Below are 20,981 nucleotides of genomic sequence, written 5' to 3' on the forward strand. Positions count from 1 at the left end.
GCGGTGATGGCACCAGCCTGCTGGAGGTGTATCCAGGGAAGAGGCACTGAAATGTAGCCCCTGCCTCCTGACACCTCCTTCTCCTGCCCCTGCAGAGCTCACACTCTGCTGCTGCCTATTTCAGGCCACAACGAGGATGGTTTCACTCCATTTTGGATCCTTAGTTGAATTCAGTGTGACACTATTTAGAGTTCCTCAGCACGGCCTCTCCAGGCCAGGGCACAGCTGCTCTCCCCAATGCTAGAGAGTTCAAAGGATGCGGATTGCATTCTGGGCAAGGAGAAAGGCTGAGCAATCCTGCCCACCTTGTGCTGGCTGCCCCTGAGTGCACTTCTTTCCAATGCAGTGTCGGTGGTGTCGGGGGTGGGACATGGCTCTCTCTCATGTCCATGTCAATGCCAAACGTATTTATGTAGCTTATCAACCTGGTGCGGGGACAGGCAGGGGCTGAGACCTTGGATCAAACAGGTCCTGAATGAAAGGAACATGAAGCCTGACATTGCTGTGCTGTGAGTGGAAGGACAGACCCTGCGGCTTGCACAGGAAAGCCAAAGAACTAATGACCACTTTGGACTTCAGCCAATAAGGTCCATCATGTCCCACATTGGAATCTCAGTCTGAGCCCAGCAACTGTCCCTGGGAGGGAAGGGACAGTGGATTCAAGACCACATCCCCCAAAGCCAGCTACTGTCCCACAGGGCTGTCCAGTATAGACCCTCTTTCTGACAAGGGCTGTGCCCAGTGGGGAAATTTTCTAAGGCCATCTCCCCTCCTGAATATCGGTCGCCCTGTGCTCACATCAAGCTTGGAGACAGTACAGCCAAGGGCTTTCCCCCTTGCCTTTGAGAGACCTTAGTGAGATCAGAGGCAGGGAGCTCTGCTGGGAGAGCTCAGCCAGGGCAGGTTCCCCTCTCCGTGGAGCTGCTGTTTCTGAGCTGAGGCTCTAGTGTAGCCACGATAGCTGACTGTTCCTTTTCTATTGCTACCTGAGAGCATCCAGCAGAACCCCGTGCCCTTCCCTTCCACATCTGGTTTTAAATGTCCAAGTTTTGTCCAAGAATGTCCGAGACATATTCGAGAAAATAAGAGTACTGTTAAAATAGCAAGCACTTGACCTCCAAACCTTCCTGCCATGCCCTGCTGCTGTGCCATTTGCCCTCCCCTTGGCTCCTTCCAGGCCACCAGCGTCCCCGTGGCTGAGGTGCCCGTGCCGGGGACAGCCCGTGCCCGCCCTCCCTCACAGCCGGTGTAGCTGCGGGCAGCTCCGCTCCGGCCGGTCTCTGCCCCGGTGCCGCCTTCCTGCTCAGGGCGCAGGGCTGAGCCCCGGGGCGGAACTGGCGGAGGCGGAGAGGAGAGTAGAGGAGGCGGCGGAGAGAAGGGGGCGTGGCAGGAGCAGAAAGCCGAGGCTGGCGGCGGGCAGCGAGGCACGGGCGGCGGAGCGGCGGGATGCAGCGGTACCGGCGCGCAGGGCTGTCGGGGCTGGCCGTGCTGCTGCTGGGTGTGTGGGGCTGGTGGCGGCAGGCAGTGGGCTGTGTGTTACCAGCGCTGGAGCCGGGGCTCTCCTGCTCCTTCTCGAACCTTATTCCCCCTCTGTTCTCCTTTCTACAGACATCCCTTCTGCCCTCAATGAGGACATTCCCTCCCAGATGACCTGTCTCACTCTGTTACTCCATCCATCCATCCATCCATCCATCCATCCATCCATCCATTCCTCCCAGTCCATATCTTTTCCTTATTCCTTTCTCCTCGTCTTTATTCTGTTCTTCCAAACATCCCTCCTACATTCTTGTCTCCAACCAAGCACTCTCAGAGAAATTTTCTCTCCATACTTTGTTCTCTGAACATATCCCCATCATCAGTGACCTGTCTTCTCCCCTCTCCTGGTGCATGACATTTCCTGCTGAAGCAAAGTGATTCTTCTTTTCTTCTTGGCAGTGGCTGCAGGCAGAACCCAGGTGCAGCAAGAGCCGTTGGCAGAGACCACCGAGGGCGCCGGCATCAGCATCAACTGCTCCCACCCCAACATAAAGATCACCTACTTCATCCACTGGTACCGTCAGCTCCTGGGCCGAGGCCCTGCATACCTCGTGAGCAGCCTAAAAGACTCCAAAGAGCTGCGGGACCCGCCGGGGCGGCTGTGGGTGTCGGCAGACCACCGCTCCAGTGCCCTGTGGCTCGCCCGGCCCCGGCGCGGCGACGCGGCGGTGTATTACTGTGCCGTGGGTCTCCCACGGGGAGAGGAGCCGGGGCTGCGGCCGGGCAGGAACCGTCGCGGGCGGGGCCGGGCGTGTGTGTTGTGGGCGGAGGAACAGCCCTGGGCGGGCCCGCCAGGGGGCGCTGCGCTCCGCCCGCCGGGTCCCCTCCGGACAACCGGAAGGGGTTTCACAGTTCGTTCCCCTGGAAAAGCTCAGATATACAATGGAAAACTGAGTCCGCCAGCTACAGAATTTCAGACACCTGCCCAAATGTTCCTGCTAGTGTTACAAAGTCATTGCATGGGGTCAGAAGTTGAAGCTCCCCAGCGGCAGGAGAAGGGCATGTCGAGGTCAGAGGCACCTTCAAACGCTCCCCACAGGGGCTCAGTGGTGAGACCAGGAGCTTCTTTGACAGGATTCAGCACCTTGGCAGCTGGGGCCCAGGAGACAGGGTAAACCGCTTGGCAGCCTCAAGGCATGCCAGGTTTCTCCTTGAGGGATGAGTCAGAAAGGGATTTGCTGAGTTGCCCTCAGGGGCTGGAGGTCTGAAGGGAATGAGAGCTGGCAGGAGGCCTCTGGTAAGAGGCTGTGGGCTCCAGCCAGGCCCCGGGGAACTCTGTGTGACTCAAGCAGCTGACAGAGGTGGTCAAACCCATGGGCAGAGGCTTCCAAGGCACAGAGTGAAGGATCTGTCTTGCTCCCTGTCCCCGTCCCCTGCGCCATGGGGCTTCCCCCACCTGACCGGAACCGGCATCAGCACCAGCACTGGGCGTGGCATCAGCATCCACCATGGCCCCAGCACCGGCATCACCGGGTCCTCCTTGGAGTCAGTGCCTGGGCTCAGCCCCATTTCTCATCAATGGCTCCTGTGGATCTGTGCTCCTGAAGGCAGCGGACAGCCCCTTGGTCAGCAGACACATGGAGACTGAGATGCTCAGTGCAAGGCAGGGAGGGGAGTGTGGTGTTTCCTACAAGATTCTCTTGCTTCCCCATAAAGTGCTCCCAGTGTTCTGGGTAACGTGGCATCCTCTGGCCTGTCCGTAAAGGCCTGATAGCTTTGTCTCAGAAATGCCTCACAGACGTAGAATAAGTTGCAATGGCAGTCATCCCTTACACAGCAAGGATCCACCCCAGCGAACCATAAATGTTTGTAAGAGCTCCTTCAAGTTCTCTTTACTGTGGCCTACCACCTGCTCCTCAGCCCTGTCAGGGCCAGACGTTCACCTGGGCTGTAGTGGTTCCCTTGCTTTGCAGCAGTGCTTGATTTTATTCCTCTGACACCAATGGAGACAAAGAATTCACCCCAGAACACCTTTGGATCCTCCCTCTTGCCTAGGTAGCTGATTCCTTCTGGACATGACAAAGCTGTTTCAAACAGGGCAGTACGTTGCCCCAAAGGAAACACCAATATAGTCAAACAGGGGGACCTCCCCAGGGGGCACATGCTTCTGCTTGTCTTTGTCTTCTCCGTGCATCTCCTAATCATAGTGGGAATAGCCTCATGGTTGTCACCGCAGGATCCTGAGGTAGCTCTTCCTTGGCTGGTTTTCCTTCTTGGAGATCTGCTGTGCCACCACCGTTGTCCCCAGATGCTGGAGGCATTCCATCATTTGTGTTTCCTGCTTTCCTTTTCCCACTTCTTCCTAGGTATGACTGAGTTCCTGATCCTCTCAGCCACGTCCTTTGATCATTCTGTCACCATATGCAAGCTGCTCGGTGAAAAATGCTGTCACGACAAAGAAAGTCTGCTTCCTGCCAGCACTGGGAGCACGCACAGTCGGCTTTATGGTCATCTTTGCCCAGGTGGCTCTGCTGCTGCAGTGCCCTTTCTGCACCAAGAAGGTTGTTGACCAGTTCTACCGAGATGCTGGGCCAGCAGGATCATGGCCTGTTTGGGTTGGGTTGACCTTGGCTGGCTGCCAGGTGCCCACCAAGCTGCTCTGTCACCCCCACTCCTCAGGAGGACGGGGGGAGAAAAGAAGACGAAACAAGAGAGAACAAGCTCATGTGTTGAGAGAAGGACAAGGAGATCACTCAGCCATTACTGTCACGGGCAATACAGGCTTGACTTGGGGAAATCAGTTTAATGTATTGACAATCAAATCCGAGTAGGATAACAGAAAATAACAAATCTAACAGCACCTTCCCCCCACCCCTCTCTTCTTCACAAGCTCAACTTCACTCCTGACTTCTCTACTTCCTCCTCCCAAGCATCTCAGGGGGAAGGGGAACGGGGGGTGCAGTCCGTTCATAACGCTTCTTCTCTGCCACTCCTTCCTTCTCGTGCTCTTCCTCTGCTCCAATGTGGAGTCCTTCCCATGGGAGACTTTGTGAACCGCTCCAACACAGGCCCTTCCCATGGATTGCAGTTCTTCATGAACTGCTCCAGCATGGGCCCTTTCCATGGTCTGCAGTCCTTCAGGCACAGATTGTTGCAGTGTGGGTCCCCCGCAGGGCCACAGGTTCCGCCAGAAAACCTGCTGCAGTGTGGGGTCCTCTCCATGGGGCCACAGGTCCTGCCAGCAGCCTGGTCCAGCGTGGGGTCTCCATGGAGTCACAGCTTCCTTCAGGGCACATCTACCTGCTGTGGTGTGGGGTCCTCCATGGGCTGCAAGTGGATATCTGCTCCACCTCTAACCTCCATGGGCTGCAGGGGGACAGCCTGCGTCCCCATGGTCTTCACCATGAACTACAGGGGAATCTCTGCTCTGCGCCTGGAGCACCTCTTCCCACTCCTTCTTCACTGACATTGGTGTCTGCAGGGCTGTTTCTCTCACCTATTCTCACTCCTCTCTTCCAGCTGCTCTTGCGCAACTGTTTTTTCCCTTCTTAAATATGTTAGCATAGAGGTCCTACCACTATCGCTGGATGGCTCCGATTTAGTCAGTGGCGGACCTGTCTTGGAGCTGGCTGGAGCTGGTTCTGTTCAACATGGGACAGATGCAACTTCTGTCATCTTCTCACAGAAGCCACCCCTGCAGCCTCCCTGATACCAAACCCTTGTCCAATAAACCAGATACAGTCCACCCCTCGCCTCTGTGAATCGCATATTTGAGAATTGTCCTTAATAGATGCATTCATCACACAATCTACAATGTTCACAAACTTCTCTTACATCAACAAAAAAGAATTCCTCACACCAAAATTGAAATAACACCATCACAACACCCACTAAGGTGGGCAATTTACACACACTCCACGCCCCGTCCCTCCACAACAATGACATCAGCAGCAATTCCCCACAATTATTCCACTCTCTGGTCTCTAGCAATGTTTAGTCCATGTTCCAGGGTTCCCCAGGGCTCAATTTCAGGGCCAGTCCTCTTTAATGGTTTCATAAATGATCTGGAGGCAGGAATCAAATGTACCTTGAGTAAGTTTGCCAACGATACTAAACCAGGAGGAGCTGTGGACTCCCTTGAGGGTAGAGAGGCCTTGTAGAGAGATCCGGGTAAACCAGAGCACTGGGCAATCACCAGCCATATGAAAAGCAACAAGATCAAGTGACAGATTCCTCACCTGGGATGAGGTAATCCTGGTTACACATGCAAACCGGGGGATGAGAGGCTGGAGAGCAGCCCCGTGGAAAGAGGTCAGAGGGTTTGGGTCGATGGCAAGTTGAATATGAGTCACCAGTGTGCCCTGGCAGCCAAAAGGGCCAACAGTGTGCTGGGGTGCATCAAGCCCAGCGTAGCTAGCTGTTTTTGGGAGATGATTGTCCCACTCTACACTGCACTAGTGTGGCCCCACCTCGAGTCCTGTGTGCAGTTATGGGCGCCTCAACTTAAGAAGGACAGCAAACTATTGGAGTGTGTCCAGGAGAACGGTGATCAAGATGGTGAAAGGTCTCGAGGGCAAGACTTAGGAGGAGTGGCTGAGGTCACTTGGTAGGTTCAGCTTGGAGAAGAGAAGGCTGCGGGGTGACCTCATTGCAGTCCACAATTTCCTCAAGGAGGGGCAGTGGAAGGGCAGGTGCTGATCTCCTCTTTCTGGTGACCAGTGACAGGACACATAGAAATGGTATGAAGCTGCATCAGAGAAGCTCAGATTGAACATTAGGAAAAGGTTCTTCACTGAAAGGGAGATCGGTCACTGGAACAATCTCCCCAGGGAAGTAGTCACAGCACCAAGCTTGTTAGAGTTGAAGGAACGTATGGATAATGCTCTTAGTCATATGGTTTAGTTTTAGGTAGAATCATAGAATCATAGAATCATTTAGGTTGGAAAAGACCCTTAGGATCATTGAGTCCAACCATCAACTCCACCCTATGAAGTTCTCCCTTACACTATATCCCTTAACACCACATCTAAACAAGTCTTAAACACATTCAGGGATGGTGAATCCACCACCTCCCCGGGCAGCCTATTCCAGTGTCTAACCACTCTTTCTCTGAAGAATTTTTTCCTAATGTCCAGCCTAACCCTACCCTGCTGCAGCTTGAACCCATTCCTTCTTGTTCTATCACTAATTACCTGTGAGAAGAGACCAGCAGCAACCTCTCGACAATGTCCTTTCAAGTAGTTGTAGAGAGTGATGAGGTCTCCCCTCAGCCTCCTTTTCCTCAAACTAAACAGTCACAGCTCCTTCAATCGCTCCTCATCAAATTTATTCTCCAGGCCCTTCACCAGCATTGTTGCCCTCCTCTGCACTCGCTCCAGCACCTCGATATCTCTCTCATATTGAGGTGCCCAAAACTGGCCACAATACTCAAGGTGTGGCCTCACCAGTGCTGAGTACAGGGCGACAATTACCTCCCTACTTCTGCTGGTCACACTATTTCTAATACAAGCCAGGATGCCATTGGCTTCTTGGCCACCTGGGCACACTGCTGGCTCATATTCAGCCGCTTGTCAATTAGAACCCCCAGGTCCTTTTCTGCCGGGCAGCTCTCCAGCCACACTTCCCCAAGCCTGTAGCAACGCATGGGCTTGGGGAAGTGTGGCTGGAGAGCTGCCCGGCAGAAAAGGTAGTCCTGCAAGAAGCAGGGAGTTGGACGCAATGATCCTTATGGGTCCCTTCCAACTTGGGATATTCTAAGATTCTATGACATGCCAGCACACATAAAAATACATGTGCATATACATTCAGTTACATGGGAACCCCTGCGCAGGCGCACACACACACACGTTCACCCCTGAGACTTGTCACTACATAAGTGTTCACATATGCTTATACACACTTGCACCTAGATATATATGCAAGCTCCTGTACTGAGGAGAAATAACTGGACTCCAGAAGATCCAATGTGAATCAACAGAAGCCGTTTATTAAGCACAGATCATCATCTTTTATACCCTGTGTTGTAGCCATACATGCCACTTGCTTATTTCTGATTAGCTGGTTACACTGTCCACGCGCTGTCCATGCAGTTCATTCACACATCAGATTGGTTACAAGAATTCTTATAGTAAATTGCTTAGTCATTAGCACAACATGTTTTCTACCTTCTCAGTTCCCGTTTTTCCCATGTACTAATTCCATCTTCTACCACCTGTTTTGCTCTTAATCTAATCTCTCATAGTAGGGAGGCTGGCTCACATGACCATTTTCTCTCAGATGCATTCCTACAATACCCCCTTTTCTTCTTCTCTGCCAGCCAGACCTTATGCATGGCATTTTCTATCATGTCAGTCACTTTGTGGAGAACACACAAGGCTGCCATAATCAATAATATTATAACCAACAATAGCATGAGCCCTTGCTTTAGTAAATCTGATAACCATCCCGTTATACCCCATGAGCTTAACCAATCATCAAAACCGTTTTTAACCACTTTTAATTTGGACATGTTATCCTTCAGCTCCCGTAACTGCTTATGAATGGATGATAAGTGGTCAGAAAGGTTCATACAACACATACCTTCAAAATCTTCACATCCATGACCCTGAGCCAACAGCAAAAATCAATCATCACCCCTATGGTGTCTCCACAAAAGTTCACTAGGGTCATGTTAAATGTTGGGTAAACTGAATTGAATCCTGCTGTATTAAAAGAAGCCGAAATACCAAGGGTTCTCAATTTTGTGTTCAGCTGCAACTTCCAATCACAAGGATAAGCCCGACACAAATTCTCAATGGCATCTTCAAATATCAGTACCCTTGCCCTTCTTTCTGCGCTGTAGATGACCGAACCTGTTGCTACAGTGACGTACTATCTGTTCCCACTAGTCCTCTGGAACCGACCAAACCTCTGGCAGTAGCACTGCGTAACAGCACTGTATGCCACACCTTGACCAATCCTTGTGAATGGTAGACTTCCCTAATCTCCTGTCGCTCAGCCAGCTCGTGTTGAGGTGAACCTGACTCTATGTACTCTATTGCAATAGCTAAACGAATTAAACCCGTCACTTTACTTAGTTCTTTATTAAAACACACAGCACACCGGATTTAAAACACACAGCACACTGGATTTAAAACACACAGCACACCCTGTCACCTTACTTAACTCCTTATTAAAACACACAGCACACCGGAATTAAAATACACAGCACACCGGATTAAAAACAGACAGCATACCCTGTCACTTTACCTAATTCCTTATTAAAATACACAGCACACTAAAATTAAAATACACAGCACACCGGATTTAAAACACACAGCACACCGGGTGGCAGCACGTGGTCTTTCAAACCACCACCGGCCTCAACAATCCTCACAAGGCACAAGGATCTATGGGTCACAGTTCCACACCTAGGGCACTGCACTTCTTCAGCCCTCATTGTCGTTGTTGGTATTGTGGGGTAACTCATTTGAATCCGTCTGCTCAAACCAGGGCTTTATCCGCTTGGCTGGTACCCATCTGGTTCCGGCATCTGTAGCGACACAGGCATATCCTCGACCCCAGGTTAATAGTCTACACGGTCCTTCCCACTTCCCTGTCACACTGTTTTTAACTGCTACCATGCCATTTTCCTGCCTAAAATCTCCCAGATCTCTCTGCAGGCCTGCGCCGTGCCGCACGATTGGAGGTACACGGCAGTGTTGAGGAAGGCGTAGGAAGTTCAGGACGTAAACGGCTTTGTTCAGTCGATCTACAGGACTCAGCCCTTGCTCTCCCCCTTTTTGTTTTTGAAGTAAATTTTTTAAAGACTGGTTCATGCGTTCCACTATGGCTTGACCCGTCGGAGAATGTGGTGTGCCAGTCACATGTGTAATGCCTCACAGCTGTAGAAATACCTCTGTTGAACAGGCTACATACCCTGGGCCATTATCAGTCTTTATCACACGCGGTACACCTAAGGCTGCAAACGCGCGTTACAAATGCTTTCGTACATGTTTACTAGATTCACCAGTCTGCACAGTTGCCCAAATTGCAGTTGAATAACAGTCTACACTCAGGTGTATAAATTTCAGTTTTCCAAATTCTGACACATGGGTTATATCAGTCTGCCGGAACTCCAAAGGTCCATGCCCTCGGGGACAGATGCCGGGGTTGAAGTTAGGTATAAATGGTTGACAATCAGCACAAGTTCACACAATATCATGTGCTTGTTGTTGTGTTAAAGAAAATTCCTTCCTCAATGCCTTCGCATTTTGATGAAAAAAAAAAATCACGCGACATTTCAGCTTGCTGCATAATGTTCCAAGTTGTTACCAACAGTGTGATAATCCGCAACTGTGTTTCCCTCAGTTAAAGGACCAAGTAAACAGCTATGAGAGCGTTATGTGGACAATAAAATAACGAAACTGTCTTTTTCATAAAAGCAACATTAATTGCAGTAAGAGACTAAATAACAATTGGTTCTCTACTTGTTTTATAAATGCTCCTTCAAGTCCTTGAACAATACCAGTAGCATATTGAGATTCTGCCTACATTTAACAGTTCCTATTGAAATAAGTCAAAGGCCTTTACTGTGTCCCTGAACCATCTACAAACACCGAACAGGTGCCATCAAGAGGCTTTGGTGCTAGCAGGATGCGTGGCTGTAAAGGAATTTGTGAAAGTGACTGTAATAATCTGTGCTAGGGGAAAGAATAATTTATTTGCCCAATATAATGTACTAAGAAGGTTAAGACTTTGTGATAACCAAGGGTCAAGGTCATCCTTTTTGATGGGGACATGTATGTGGCTTGGATCCATTCCAGAAAGCTGGTGACAGCACAAACGACCCTGGAAAAACAATCGTGGTAACATTTCAATCATCATAGTTACTGGTTTTGAAAAGGTATGTGGCAAAAATACCCCCTCTAATGAAGTCAGGCTCTTTGTGAGTGCACTGTCCTATCAGGGCATAAAGTTGAAATTCTTGTAGGAAGGTGTTCAATGTGTCTTGCAGCAGTAGGAGACTATATCTTATCTTGCAACATGCTGTAATGCCTTCGGAGCTGTTGGGGTTAATGAACATAGAACTTATGGGGGGAGGGGCGGGGGCAGACACAGTGCTTCAGGGCATCCCCTGTATCTTCAAAGTGTGCTCATGTCTCTCTCCCCCTCTCTGACCCGAGACAGCCCCCCTATATCCTACACTGCATTGAGTGGAGAAGTACAGGCTAGAGTCACTTCATGCATGGCCAGTGCACGCAGCGAGTCCCACCAGACTCTCCTGCACTGGATCAAGTAGAAAAGTACAGGCTAGAGTCTCTGCACACGTGGCCAGCGTATGCAGCGAGTCTCACCAAACTCATGATCCAGCTTTGCTAACAGCAGCTGTCTGATACGTGACTACATTGTTGTAATCCCTTCTTGTTATCTTCTTCTGTGAAGGTCAGGTTCTCATGGATACACACATAGTTTTTAGAGAACATATTCTACAACTCGTACAAGGGTACGATGCAAAGCGGCATTTACAGCTGATCGTATAATGCTTATTAAACACAGCAAACAGCATACTAAACATAACAGACAAATTCCTTCCACATAGGCAATGAGTATAATTTGCTTCAACCAACCCCACCCCCGAGTCCATCCAGCAAAAAGATTTTCAAAAGTGGTCTCCACAAGTTGCTGGTTCGGTCGGTGCAGTTCCTGCAGCTGGGCATGGATGGATTTGGAGTGGTCACTTAGATTCATACAATACAGTCCTTTAAAATCTTGACAACCATGTCTGTGAGCTGAAAGCAAAAAATCAGTAGCAGTTCTGTTTTGCAACATCGCATATCGAATACTATCTACATCTAGCAATAACTCAGAAATAGCGGTACTAGTAGCATTGTTAAACTTATCCTTGGCAGCAAGAGAGTCCTTGTTATCACGAATCCTTGGCAGCAAAAAAGTCCTTGTTAGCAAGAGCGCATGCGGACTCCCTGTTCTCACTGGTACTGTGCTTTGATCTTCTTCCACAACAGGCCAAGATTCTCAAGCAGCTAGATAAGGTGTCTGTGAGTCCATTACAGGCTTATGTCATCCAAATGTTTTTCTTGCCAGCACCCGAGACTGAATAACGATTGGTGTGATATATGTGTTTTCCAGCACCCAGGTGCGAGTCCCTTGAGTGTATTTACAATCCTCCTCGCCGATCTTCCGTTGCTTTCCCATATTCCACCCCCTTGCTCAAGAGACCGCTTCTGCTGGGGTTCATTTTAGTCTCACAGGGTATAACACAGAGCAATCTACTAAGGCATGCAATAACATATACACATATAGGAAAAAACCCAAAAACATATCTCTATGGTACTGCTTTGAATCAGGTGTCCTATTTCTCTTTTTCTCATGCTTTCTTGTAATGCGTATGGCATACTTTTGTGCTAATGTGGCACATTTCCCATCTAATTGTTCCTGTTTGGTTTCTTTTTTTTTTCTCTTTTTTTTTCTCTTTTTTTTTCTCTTTTTCATTTTTTTCTTTTTTTTTCTTTTCTCTTTTTTTTCTTTTCTCTCTTTTTTTCTTTTTTTCCATCACTTACGACTGACATAAAAGTCTGCCTTTGCAACAAGAGATCAGTTTCTCATTTTTCCTTAAGTTTCTCATTTTCATACAGAGCATCCTATAGACTTTGTCTCAACTCCTTTTCCCAATCAACCATGATCTTATAGACAAACAACAAACAACCAGCGATACGCCCTGCATGGGCAAGCCGTTCCCGAGAGTGTAAACGTGTCGGCTCGTGAAAACTCCCCCAATATTTCAGGACTTCCATCGGTTCTACAGCCCATCCTGGTGTATCTGCCTGGGGCGCGCTCACCTTACGTCTAAACATTGTGTATATACAAACTTCTTCACTTAACAGAGTGTCAGCCCTAGATGCATACGAGAACAGTACCACACTGGGCAGAACACCTGCTCAAGTGGAGTCACCTAACGACACTGCACACAACAAAAAGCAAACAGTAGCACAGATGCTGATCAGCAGGTATAAGCTGGTGCCCACACACACTTACACAGCAGACATACAAAACCAGCACTTTTATCTCAGGGAGACGACTGGGGAGGGGAGGGGGTGAGGCGGGCAATGGCAGGAGCAAACGCTCCGGCTCTGTCCTTCTCTGCTGACATTCTGCCTCCTCCATCGGCCTCAGGTGGAGCAGAGGGGATCAGCAGGGGATCGTCCCAGACCTTCGGACCTGGCCAGTTTGATCCCCCTCCCGTGGGTTCTAATGCTGCAAAAGCCCCGGCTGCCATGGCTCGCTCTGCCTTCATATCTTGTAAGGTCGATAACACCAACCACCATGTCGTCGCTAATGGTGATGCCTCTTTGTCGCCTTTACTTATCACTTCCCACAGTTTTTTCCCAACAGCCTCCTGTATTTCTGGTTTAAAAGCTGTCTGGGGCTCTGGTGCGAATCCGTTCTCTCTGCACCAGGTTAACAACCTTCGGAGCATACGCTCGTCTTATTTCACCCCTCTCTTAGAGGGGATATGCAGGAGAAGTCTTAGTATAGCCCCTTCTTCTTTTGTTACTTGTTGCCCCATCTCCTGCCCCGGCTGCTCACCTCTCTCTGGGTGTCCATGGCCACGTCATCTGCTTCCTCTATTCCGGGTTGCCGCCCAATCCGCCCGGTCTCAGTCCAGCTGAGCCGTCCTCCAGCTGGTGGATCTCCTTCTGGGTCTTCCGCCCCTTGCATTCCGTTGCTCAAGACAAGTGCCAATCGGTATCACATCGGGGTCACCATCTGAGGAGAAATAACTGGACTCCAGACGATCCAATGTGAGTCAACAGAAGCCGTTTATTAAGCACAGATCATCATCTTTTATACCCTGTGTTGTAGCCGTACATGCCACTTCCTTATTTCTGATTAGCTGGTTACACTGTCCACGCGCTGTCCATGCAATTCATTCACGCATCAGATTGGTTACAAGAATTCTCATAGTAAATTGCTCAGTCATTAGCACAACATGTTTTCTGCCTTCTCAGTTCCCGTTTTTCCCATGTACTAATTCCATCTTCTACCACCTGTTTTGCTCTTAATCTAATCTCTCATAGTAGGGAGGCTGGCTCACATGACCATTTTCTCTCAGATGCATTCCTACACTGTACAAACACAGACATGTGTTCGTCTGCTCACATGTGTGCCCACAGACATACAAACACACACACACTGACAACACACAAACACTTACCTCCACACCTGCAAAAATGTGTGTGGACACAAACACATGCACAGACATAAACAGAAATGTCCTTGTTCACACACACGCTGGCAGACACTCACTCTCACGTGTGCATTTGCAAATGCCCACACAAATGCAAATACAGAGGCACAAATATGCCCCCAGGTGCAGACAGATGCATATGCACATGAGGAAGCCCAGCCTCTCCCCACACTCTGAGAAGCAGGACTCCACGGGCAGCTCTCTGCCCCTGTGCCCCTGACAACTTCAGGCAAGTCCTCGAAAGCCTACTGCTAAGAAGAAGACACATGAGGCGCCAGCCACTGTTGGTGGATTTAGTGACAGCAGAGGGCTTTTGGGCTTTTGTGCGTTGGCCAGAAGTAGTTCAACTGATTGTGTTCTCAATTACAGGAAAGAGAGAAGGTGTATTGAGGTCCAAGCAGCGGGGTCTTTTTTTGAAATTCAACCATGTTCACATACCAATTCAGTCCATGAGAGACAAAGTCAAAGCTCAAGACCATCCCTATTGCTGCAGCTCCAGGCATTCTCCACTTTACAAGTCAAAATGATCCCGACGTTTTGCAAGCTCCGGCCCATCCCTGGTGATTGCCATAAGGCAGTTGTGGAGGTCTGGGACCAGTTCCAGGTTCAGTGCAGGGAGAGGTGCTGCCCTGACACGCTCACATGGCAGCAAAGGGTTGTGTGCGGGGGGTGAGCCCCATGGCCTGCAGCTGCAAATGCTGGGGCTGGGCCACCAGAGAGGAAGCTGGCCTGATGAAGTTGCCTTAAGATAAATACCATCTCTTCAAAAGACAAACTAATATTAATTAGCAGGTGGCATCAGGAGGAGATTTCAAGCTGCCTGAGCCAAGCCCCAACATCTGTCAGTGAACGTGGCTCATTTGAGCTCAGGGAGCTGCTCTGCTGAGGTGACCATCTCCTCATCTGCTTTTAGCACTGGAGCAGCCGGGAGAGTCAGAGGAGTGGTGGCAGAAGGCTGTGCCCAGCACTGCACAGGCACCGGGAGGACAAGCCTTGTGCCCTGAGAACCTCCCAGAAAGGTTGGCATTTTCCAAGGGTCCTCACCTGGCCTGGAAGGCTCCCATTCAGGTCCCCCCAGCTGGGACCTGCCTCCCATGGAAGGAGTCCCTCTCCCAGCTGTGCTCTGCAAGTGCAGCATCAGGAAGCAAGGTGCCAGACAAACGGTTTTTCCGGCTTTGACAAACATGCAGGTATGGCCTGCTCTGAGCAAGCTCTTGAAATTGGTGACCTGCAGAGGTGCTGTCCAACCTAAACTATGCTATGGAAAGAGTAAAGACAGTTGGGTTAGTTGGTTTGTTAAATGCTAAAAGTAAGGAGAGGACAAATGGAGATCCTACCTGTGTTGAGGAAAGTGAGAATGGAAGGGCTATGGTCAAGTGGAAGGACCGTCTCTTTGGGTTTGAGTGTGTTTTTTTCCCCAATGAGCTTGAGATGGGAACGATTTATGAGATGGGATGGGAAGTGTGGCAGGAAACTTGATTTGTTGGTTCCTGAGACATCTTCTTTTGGACAGAGGAAGAAAGTGCCCAGTGCCTCGTTGGGCTGAGTAGGGCAGCTGGTGTCTGCAGGGTGTGGGGGTGTTGACCGTTGTGTTTCTGAGACCTGCGGGTTTGGGTATGCTGAAAGGAGCTTGGGACTAGACACCATGCAGGAGCCAGGAGAGGCTGACCCAGCCAAGGGCTTGAGGATGGAGAGAGAGAGGACACAGGCATCAGGGAAGGAGACACTCCCAACACGTTGCAGAGGGGGATGTGTCAGAGAGGTGGGTCACCAGGTGCAGGTCTATCCCCCTTTAACCCCTCACCTTGCAAAGGCAGAAGCTGTTGACTGCAGAAGCAACATGCGCCAGTACTGGGGAAGAGAAAACCGCAGCACAGGCGTTTGAGATGTGCTAAGAACAAGCATTTTCTCCTCCCCATTTCATTCTTTGTTCCCCTTGCAGAGCCATTTCCGGCAGCTCTGCTCTCTCGGGGCTCTTGGTGGGGACATGTGGGTTTTCTGAATCTCTCTCACACATGCAGGAGGATCGGTCTCAGCATGCACCTCAGGTATCTCGTCCTCTCTGCCTTCCTGAGGCAACCACTGGGTAAGGATTGTCTTTGACTGGAGGCATGATTCCTCTTCTTCCCAGGAGACCCACACCCCCTCAACACGTCTCTGCGGGGAGCTGCTCTTGAATTATGGGCAAATGCAACTGCTTTCTCAAGATACTGCTACATAGAGAAAAGATGAGACCAAGAAGAAAGAGCTCCTCTCCTGACCATCATAGACCCCTTGCTTTCCTTTTCTCTTGCCACCCATCCACCTCTCTTTGCCTCTCTCTTCTGATCTCTCTGGGCCCAGTGTTTCACAGACATACCATTGCAGAAGCTCTTTTCTATCTTGGTAGTACACCTTTTCTGACCTTGGCTTGTGTTTTCACACAAGGGTTTTTTGAAAGCTGATGCAGGGACATGAAAGCTCTCTCATGCCACTCACGCTCTTAGGGTGTCCCAGTCTCTCTCCAGGCTGGTGCATGTCATGCAGCTTGCCTGGACTGTCCATTCCTCCTGCAAGTCCTCAGTGCCTGGGCTTTCTTTTCCCTCCCTACCTTGACTTCGGAGCCTCCTGAGAGGACAGGGAATGGGGAGCAGCATGAAAGTGCTCACAGGTGTTCCCATGATCTCTCACCATGCTGGAGGTGACCTGGAGCCCGCACAGGAGGGCCAGGCACCACAGGCTCTTCCCTGGACACTCCAGGCAGCAGGAGAGTGGAAATTAAAAGTGTGGGTGAAAGCACAGCTCTCCTCTGGGGGTATCCCTGTGTGAGGTAGTTGGCATTACTGTGTTGTGAGATCCACGCTGAGCTGAGGTGTGAGGCTGCCTGCTCAAAGATACCGCCTTGCTGTACCCATCCATGGGGCTAGTGCTGCAGAGAAAGGAAAAGGGAGCCTGCTCCTCTGACATTTTGCATCTCCTCTTGTTTTGCATTTCAGAGTCTTTCCCTGCACAGTCACTGACCCTCTTTTTCTTCCAGGCACCATGGGATAGACCACTGTCACCCAGCAAGAAGCACAAGTCACAGTGAAGCAGGGAGACACCTTTGAAACCACCTGCACCTACCAAACCTCCAGCTTTGATGCCTTGCTCTGGTACAAACACAGAAAAGGACAAGCCCCACAGTGTATCTCTTATCAGGCAGCAGCTGGCTACAAGCCCAGTGGCCGTCTCACCACCGTGCTGAACACCACCGAGAAATACAGCCTCCTACAGCTGGAGAAAGTCGAGCTCTCTGACAGTGCCTTGTACCTCTGTGTTTTGCATGACACCCCGGTGCAGGGAGCTTCCTTGGCTGTGCAAGAGCCCAGGGGATGGAGGGGATGTGTCTCAGAGTTGGGGAAGGGGTCGTCAGGTGTCCCTTGGCAGAGCTGCTTCCCCTGTACACTGAGGGATTTGCAGGACAAGATCTTCTTCCAGGAGGGGACAGTGCCAGTGGCCTGAGAGGAAATAGAAGGGTGGTGAAAGACTCTCAGGTTCCCTTGTTTTCACCAGGGGTTATGTGGCTATTCTGCCCAATGGCACTAGTGAGCTGATGGGCAATGCAGGAGGTTGTGGGGGTTTGTGCAATGGTTCCTCGTTTGCTGCTCTTTGCTTTCTGGAGAAAGCATCTGAAAGATGGAAAACCTGCCCTCTGGCAATGCTCCTTCCTGGAATTACATGATTGCAATAATTTTCAAAAATACTCAGAACCACCATGCGGACCCTCCAATTGCTGCATGGCCGTGTGCTGAGATCTGGAGGACCTGCTCTCCCCATTGCACTCCCCCCATCCTTGGAGCCCTTCTCATGCAGTACCTCATAGGTTTCCCGCAGCCCTGCCCCATTTCTTCTGCAGTGTGACCAGGCTGTACATCTCTATGCAAGATCTCGGTAGGGGAGCAGACCACCAAGCAGAGGTGGACATGCCCTGCCAGGAGAAGAGCTGGCCTAGGGGAAAGATACTTTGTGATTCCAACATCAACCTGGGAGTCCCCTTAGCCCTGCACATCTGTGCAACTGCTGGGCTGTGCAGGGGACTCTTTGGGGGCAGAAGGTGTATGGGTGGCCTGCCCTTACTATCCTTGCCCTCAGGTTCAGGCCATGCTCCCTCATTCAGGGGAGAAGTTGGAGGATTAGGATGAGAAGGTCAGGGCTTGTTCTGAAGGCTTTTTCTCACACCATCTTCGCTCCTGCATCCTTGGCGGCTATCTTCTGACTGAGCTTCTTTTCCCACCACAGGGCTATCCAGAGCAGGAGGAATTCCCTTCTGCACAGGCTTGTGAGCTTCTGACCTCTCAGAGCCTCCAGCAGCACTGGGGAGCACTCTCTAAGGGAAAGCAATGGTCAGTCTCCTTGTTGCAGGACGTGTTCTGATGCCAAGAGATTCCATGTGAGCAGAGATGCTGGAATACAGGGCCTGATACCCACTGGCTGTGGAGGAGATGAGTATATCTTCCTCAGCACCAAGGGACAGTGAATGGAAGGGACCCATTACCCCATATCCCACTCTCCCCTTCTACTTCTGCTTGTGCCCTCAACTTATCCCCCACCACCCAAGACAATGCCTTTCTCCCTTGGCATACAAGACAAGGTCCACCATGAAAAGGATGACATGGAAGCAGAGGTCAGCATGCAGAAAACTTTAATGACTCTGAGGTGGAAAGAAGTTCACTTGTAGAGGAGGTGGCCAGAGCAGGGAGAGGACCAGCAGATGCCAAAATTCTGCTGCCATTGCCCACAGTTGAAATCCCACAGGCCTATCCCACAGAGGGTGAGGGGCCAGCAGATGCCCCATGGTGGCTTTGCAGGTCTTATGGCCTAGAAGAACAAAAAATACCAGAAGAAATGGGAGAGAGAATAAGGCACGGAAGTTAGACTTTGGCCAGATTTTCAGCGAACCCCAGCAGCTCTCCTTTGGAAGGGCAGCAATGGCTGCTCAGCCTCCCTAAAATCAATGGCCAGGAGCTTTGTCTTCAATCCAGCATCAGGTTCCTGGGGGTCCTTGTCAGGGCTGTCACCAGCGCATTTAGCAGGGGGGGCACCTTCTGCCACAGTAGCGGCTGGAAATACCAGAGAGGTCACAGCACCCAGAGTTGATGGGCACTCCATCACAGCTGAGGATGCTGCCAACAGCAGCAGAGGTGGAGGATCCCACAACGGTGTTCTGTGGGAAGGAGCTGAGGATGGGGCCAGGCAGGGTCACCACCACAGCAGGAGGCTCAATGACAACGGTGGAGTTCTGGCACTGCCTGACACAGGGCTCATTGCAGCTGTTGGCCAGTGGGGTGGGGCCACAGGGCCGGCAGGGCTGGCACTGGTCATAGCAGGACATGTCTCTGGGCTGCAGGAGCACCTGGGAGAGAGGGCAGAGAGGCAGTAGAGCACATACATATTTGAGGAACAGTCTGCCAGGAGTCTGTCACTCCACCACAAGCATGTCAAAGGCACCTGCTGAGCCAGGAGCTAGAAACTGTGCAGTGAGGCAAAAGGGTTACCAGACACAGTACTGTGAGGATCACCCAGGCCCAACCAGGCTGCTGCCAATCTTTGCAGTGAAGGGCAACCTCAGCCAAGTGCCAAGTCCTCTTTCAAGATAATGCAAAGTGTCTCCAGGCCCAAGGAGGCTGCTGCCTATCTCTTAAGAGAACAGCTCCCTCAACCAAGTCCCAGACACTCTCTACTCAGACCTTCACCCTTCTTCCCCTTCTCATGGAGAGCAGCACCACAGCCCACTATAGGAGGGAGGAGTACACACCTGCATGAGCAGAAAACAACACAGGGAAAGGGCTTCAGACTGACCTGGTTCCCAAGGAGGAGGAGGAGAGAGAAGTGGATGGGAGAGCGAGGAGTTAGGCTGGCTTTTATGGTGGCCCTGACCTGCCCTGGGCCGAGAGGTAGCTTCTACGGAAGTGGAATTGTCTAAGCTGCTCATGATGAACAGAAAACATCCCAGCTAATGACATGGGCTGGGTGGTTGTTTTCTCAATGCCACCTTCGCATTTCCTGGCTTATGCTGTCCACCTTCCCTCACGGAGGCTTCTTCTGAGTGCTGGGATTGTGAGACGCCATGATTTCCAAGGCAGGAATGTGTCAGTGAGTCAGTCTGGTGAGTGGTCTGTGGCTGCAATTACAGGAAGGGGCCAAACTACTCCCCACCCTTTAATCCATGGTTCGTCTCCCAAGGACGTGCCTTGTCTTTCTCTCCCTCCCAACTCACTCCAGTAGACTCTTTTAATCTTTTACCGAGGAAAATAAGCAGCCTTCCCCTAGCTATGGGTATTGAGGGCTGCAAAATTATTTCCAATGTTATTTCAATGCTGCTGAAAACCAAAGTTATGTGTTTCCTCTACCACCACCGGGATGTTACTCTGCCTTGGCGAGGCCACATCTGGAGGAGGAACTTCGTTAATTTGAGGGTGGCAGAACACTGGAACAGGCTGCCCAGAGAGGTGGTGGAGTCTCTGTCTCTGGAGACAGTCAAAACCCATCTGGATGCGTTCCTGTGCAACCTGCTCTAGGTGAATCTGCTCTGACAGGGGGGTTGGACTAGATGATCTCCAGAGGTCCCTTCCAACCCCCATCATTCTGTGATTCTGTGATGACCTCCCTCGACCTGCTGACCACACCCTTCTTAATGCACCCAGGAGACCACTGGCCCTCTTGGCCACAAGGACACATTGCTGCCTCACAGTCAACTTGCTGTCCACCAGGACTCCCAGGTCTCTCTCTACAGAGCCACTTTCCAGCAGATCAGATCCTATCCTGTTATTCCTCCCTTGGTGTAGGACCCTACACTTGCCCTTGTTGAACTTTATTAGGTTCCTCTCCACCCAAGTCTCCAGCCGGTCTACGTCTTGCTGTATGGCACCACAGCCTTCTGCTGTGTCAGCCACTCCTCCCAGTGTTGTACCATCACCAAACTTGCTGAGGGTACACTCTGTCCCCTTATCCAGGTTGTTGATGGGTACATTGAACAAGACTGGGCCCAGCACTGACCCCTGAGGAACATCTGCTAGTTACAGGCCTCCAACTGGACTCTGTGCCAGTGCTCCTGGTCTCAAGGACATAGGATTCCTCAAGACTGGTCTTGGCTTGTAAAGACTGAGGCAAAGAAGGCATTCCGCACCTCAGCCTTTCCATGTCCTGTGTTGCCAAGCTGTGCAACATCAGAGAAGGCCCACTCATTCAGCAGGGGGACTACAGTTCCTCTAGCCTTCCTTTTGTCACCTGTGTCCTTAGA

General features: G+C 50.8%; 1 protein-coding gene and 1 gene segment (V, D, J or C); one reads left to right on the forward strand and one right to left on the reverse strand.

The window, feature by feature from the left end:
- The first annotated feature begins 1,446 nt into the window (after nt 1-1,446).
- LOC141732602 (T cell receptor alpha variable 26-2-like) lies at nt 1,447-16,753 on the forward strand. The segment is given in 6 exon segments: nt 1,447-1,498; nt 1,936-2,223; nt 3,843-3,911; nt 14,637-14,742; nt 15,745-15,809; nt 16,740-16,753. Coding segments are annotated over 6 exon segments (594 nt in total).
- Nucleotides 16,754-18,767: 2,014 nt separating this feature from the next.
- Nucleotides 18,768-19,073, reverse strand: LOC141732677 (feather keratin Cos2-3-like). Its single transcript, XM_074561965.1, has one exon. The coding sequence runs from the start codon at nt 19,071-19,073 to the stop codon at nt 18,768-18,770; it is 306 nt and encodes a 101-aa protein (XP_074418066.1).
- Between the last annotated feature and the right edge of the window lie 1,908 nt (nt 19,074-20,981).

Source organism: Larus michahellis, chromosome 18 (genome assembly GCF_964199755.1).
Source record: "Larus michahellis chromosome 18, bLarMic1.1, whole genome shotgun sequence".
Lineage (NCBI taxonomy): Eukaryota > Metazoa > Chordata > Aves > Charadriiformes > Laridae > Larus > Larus michahellis.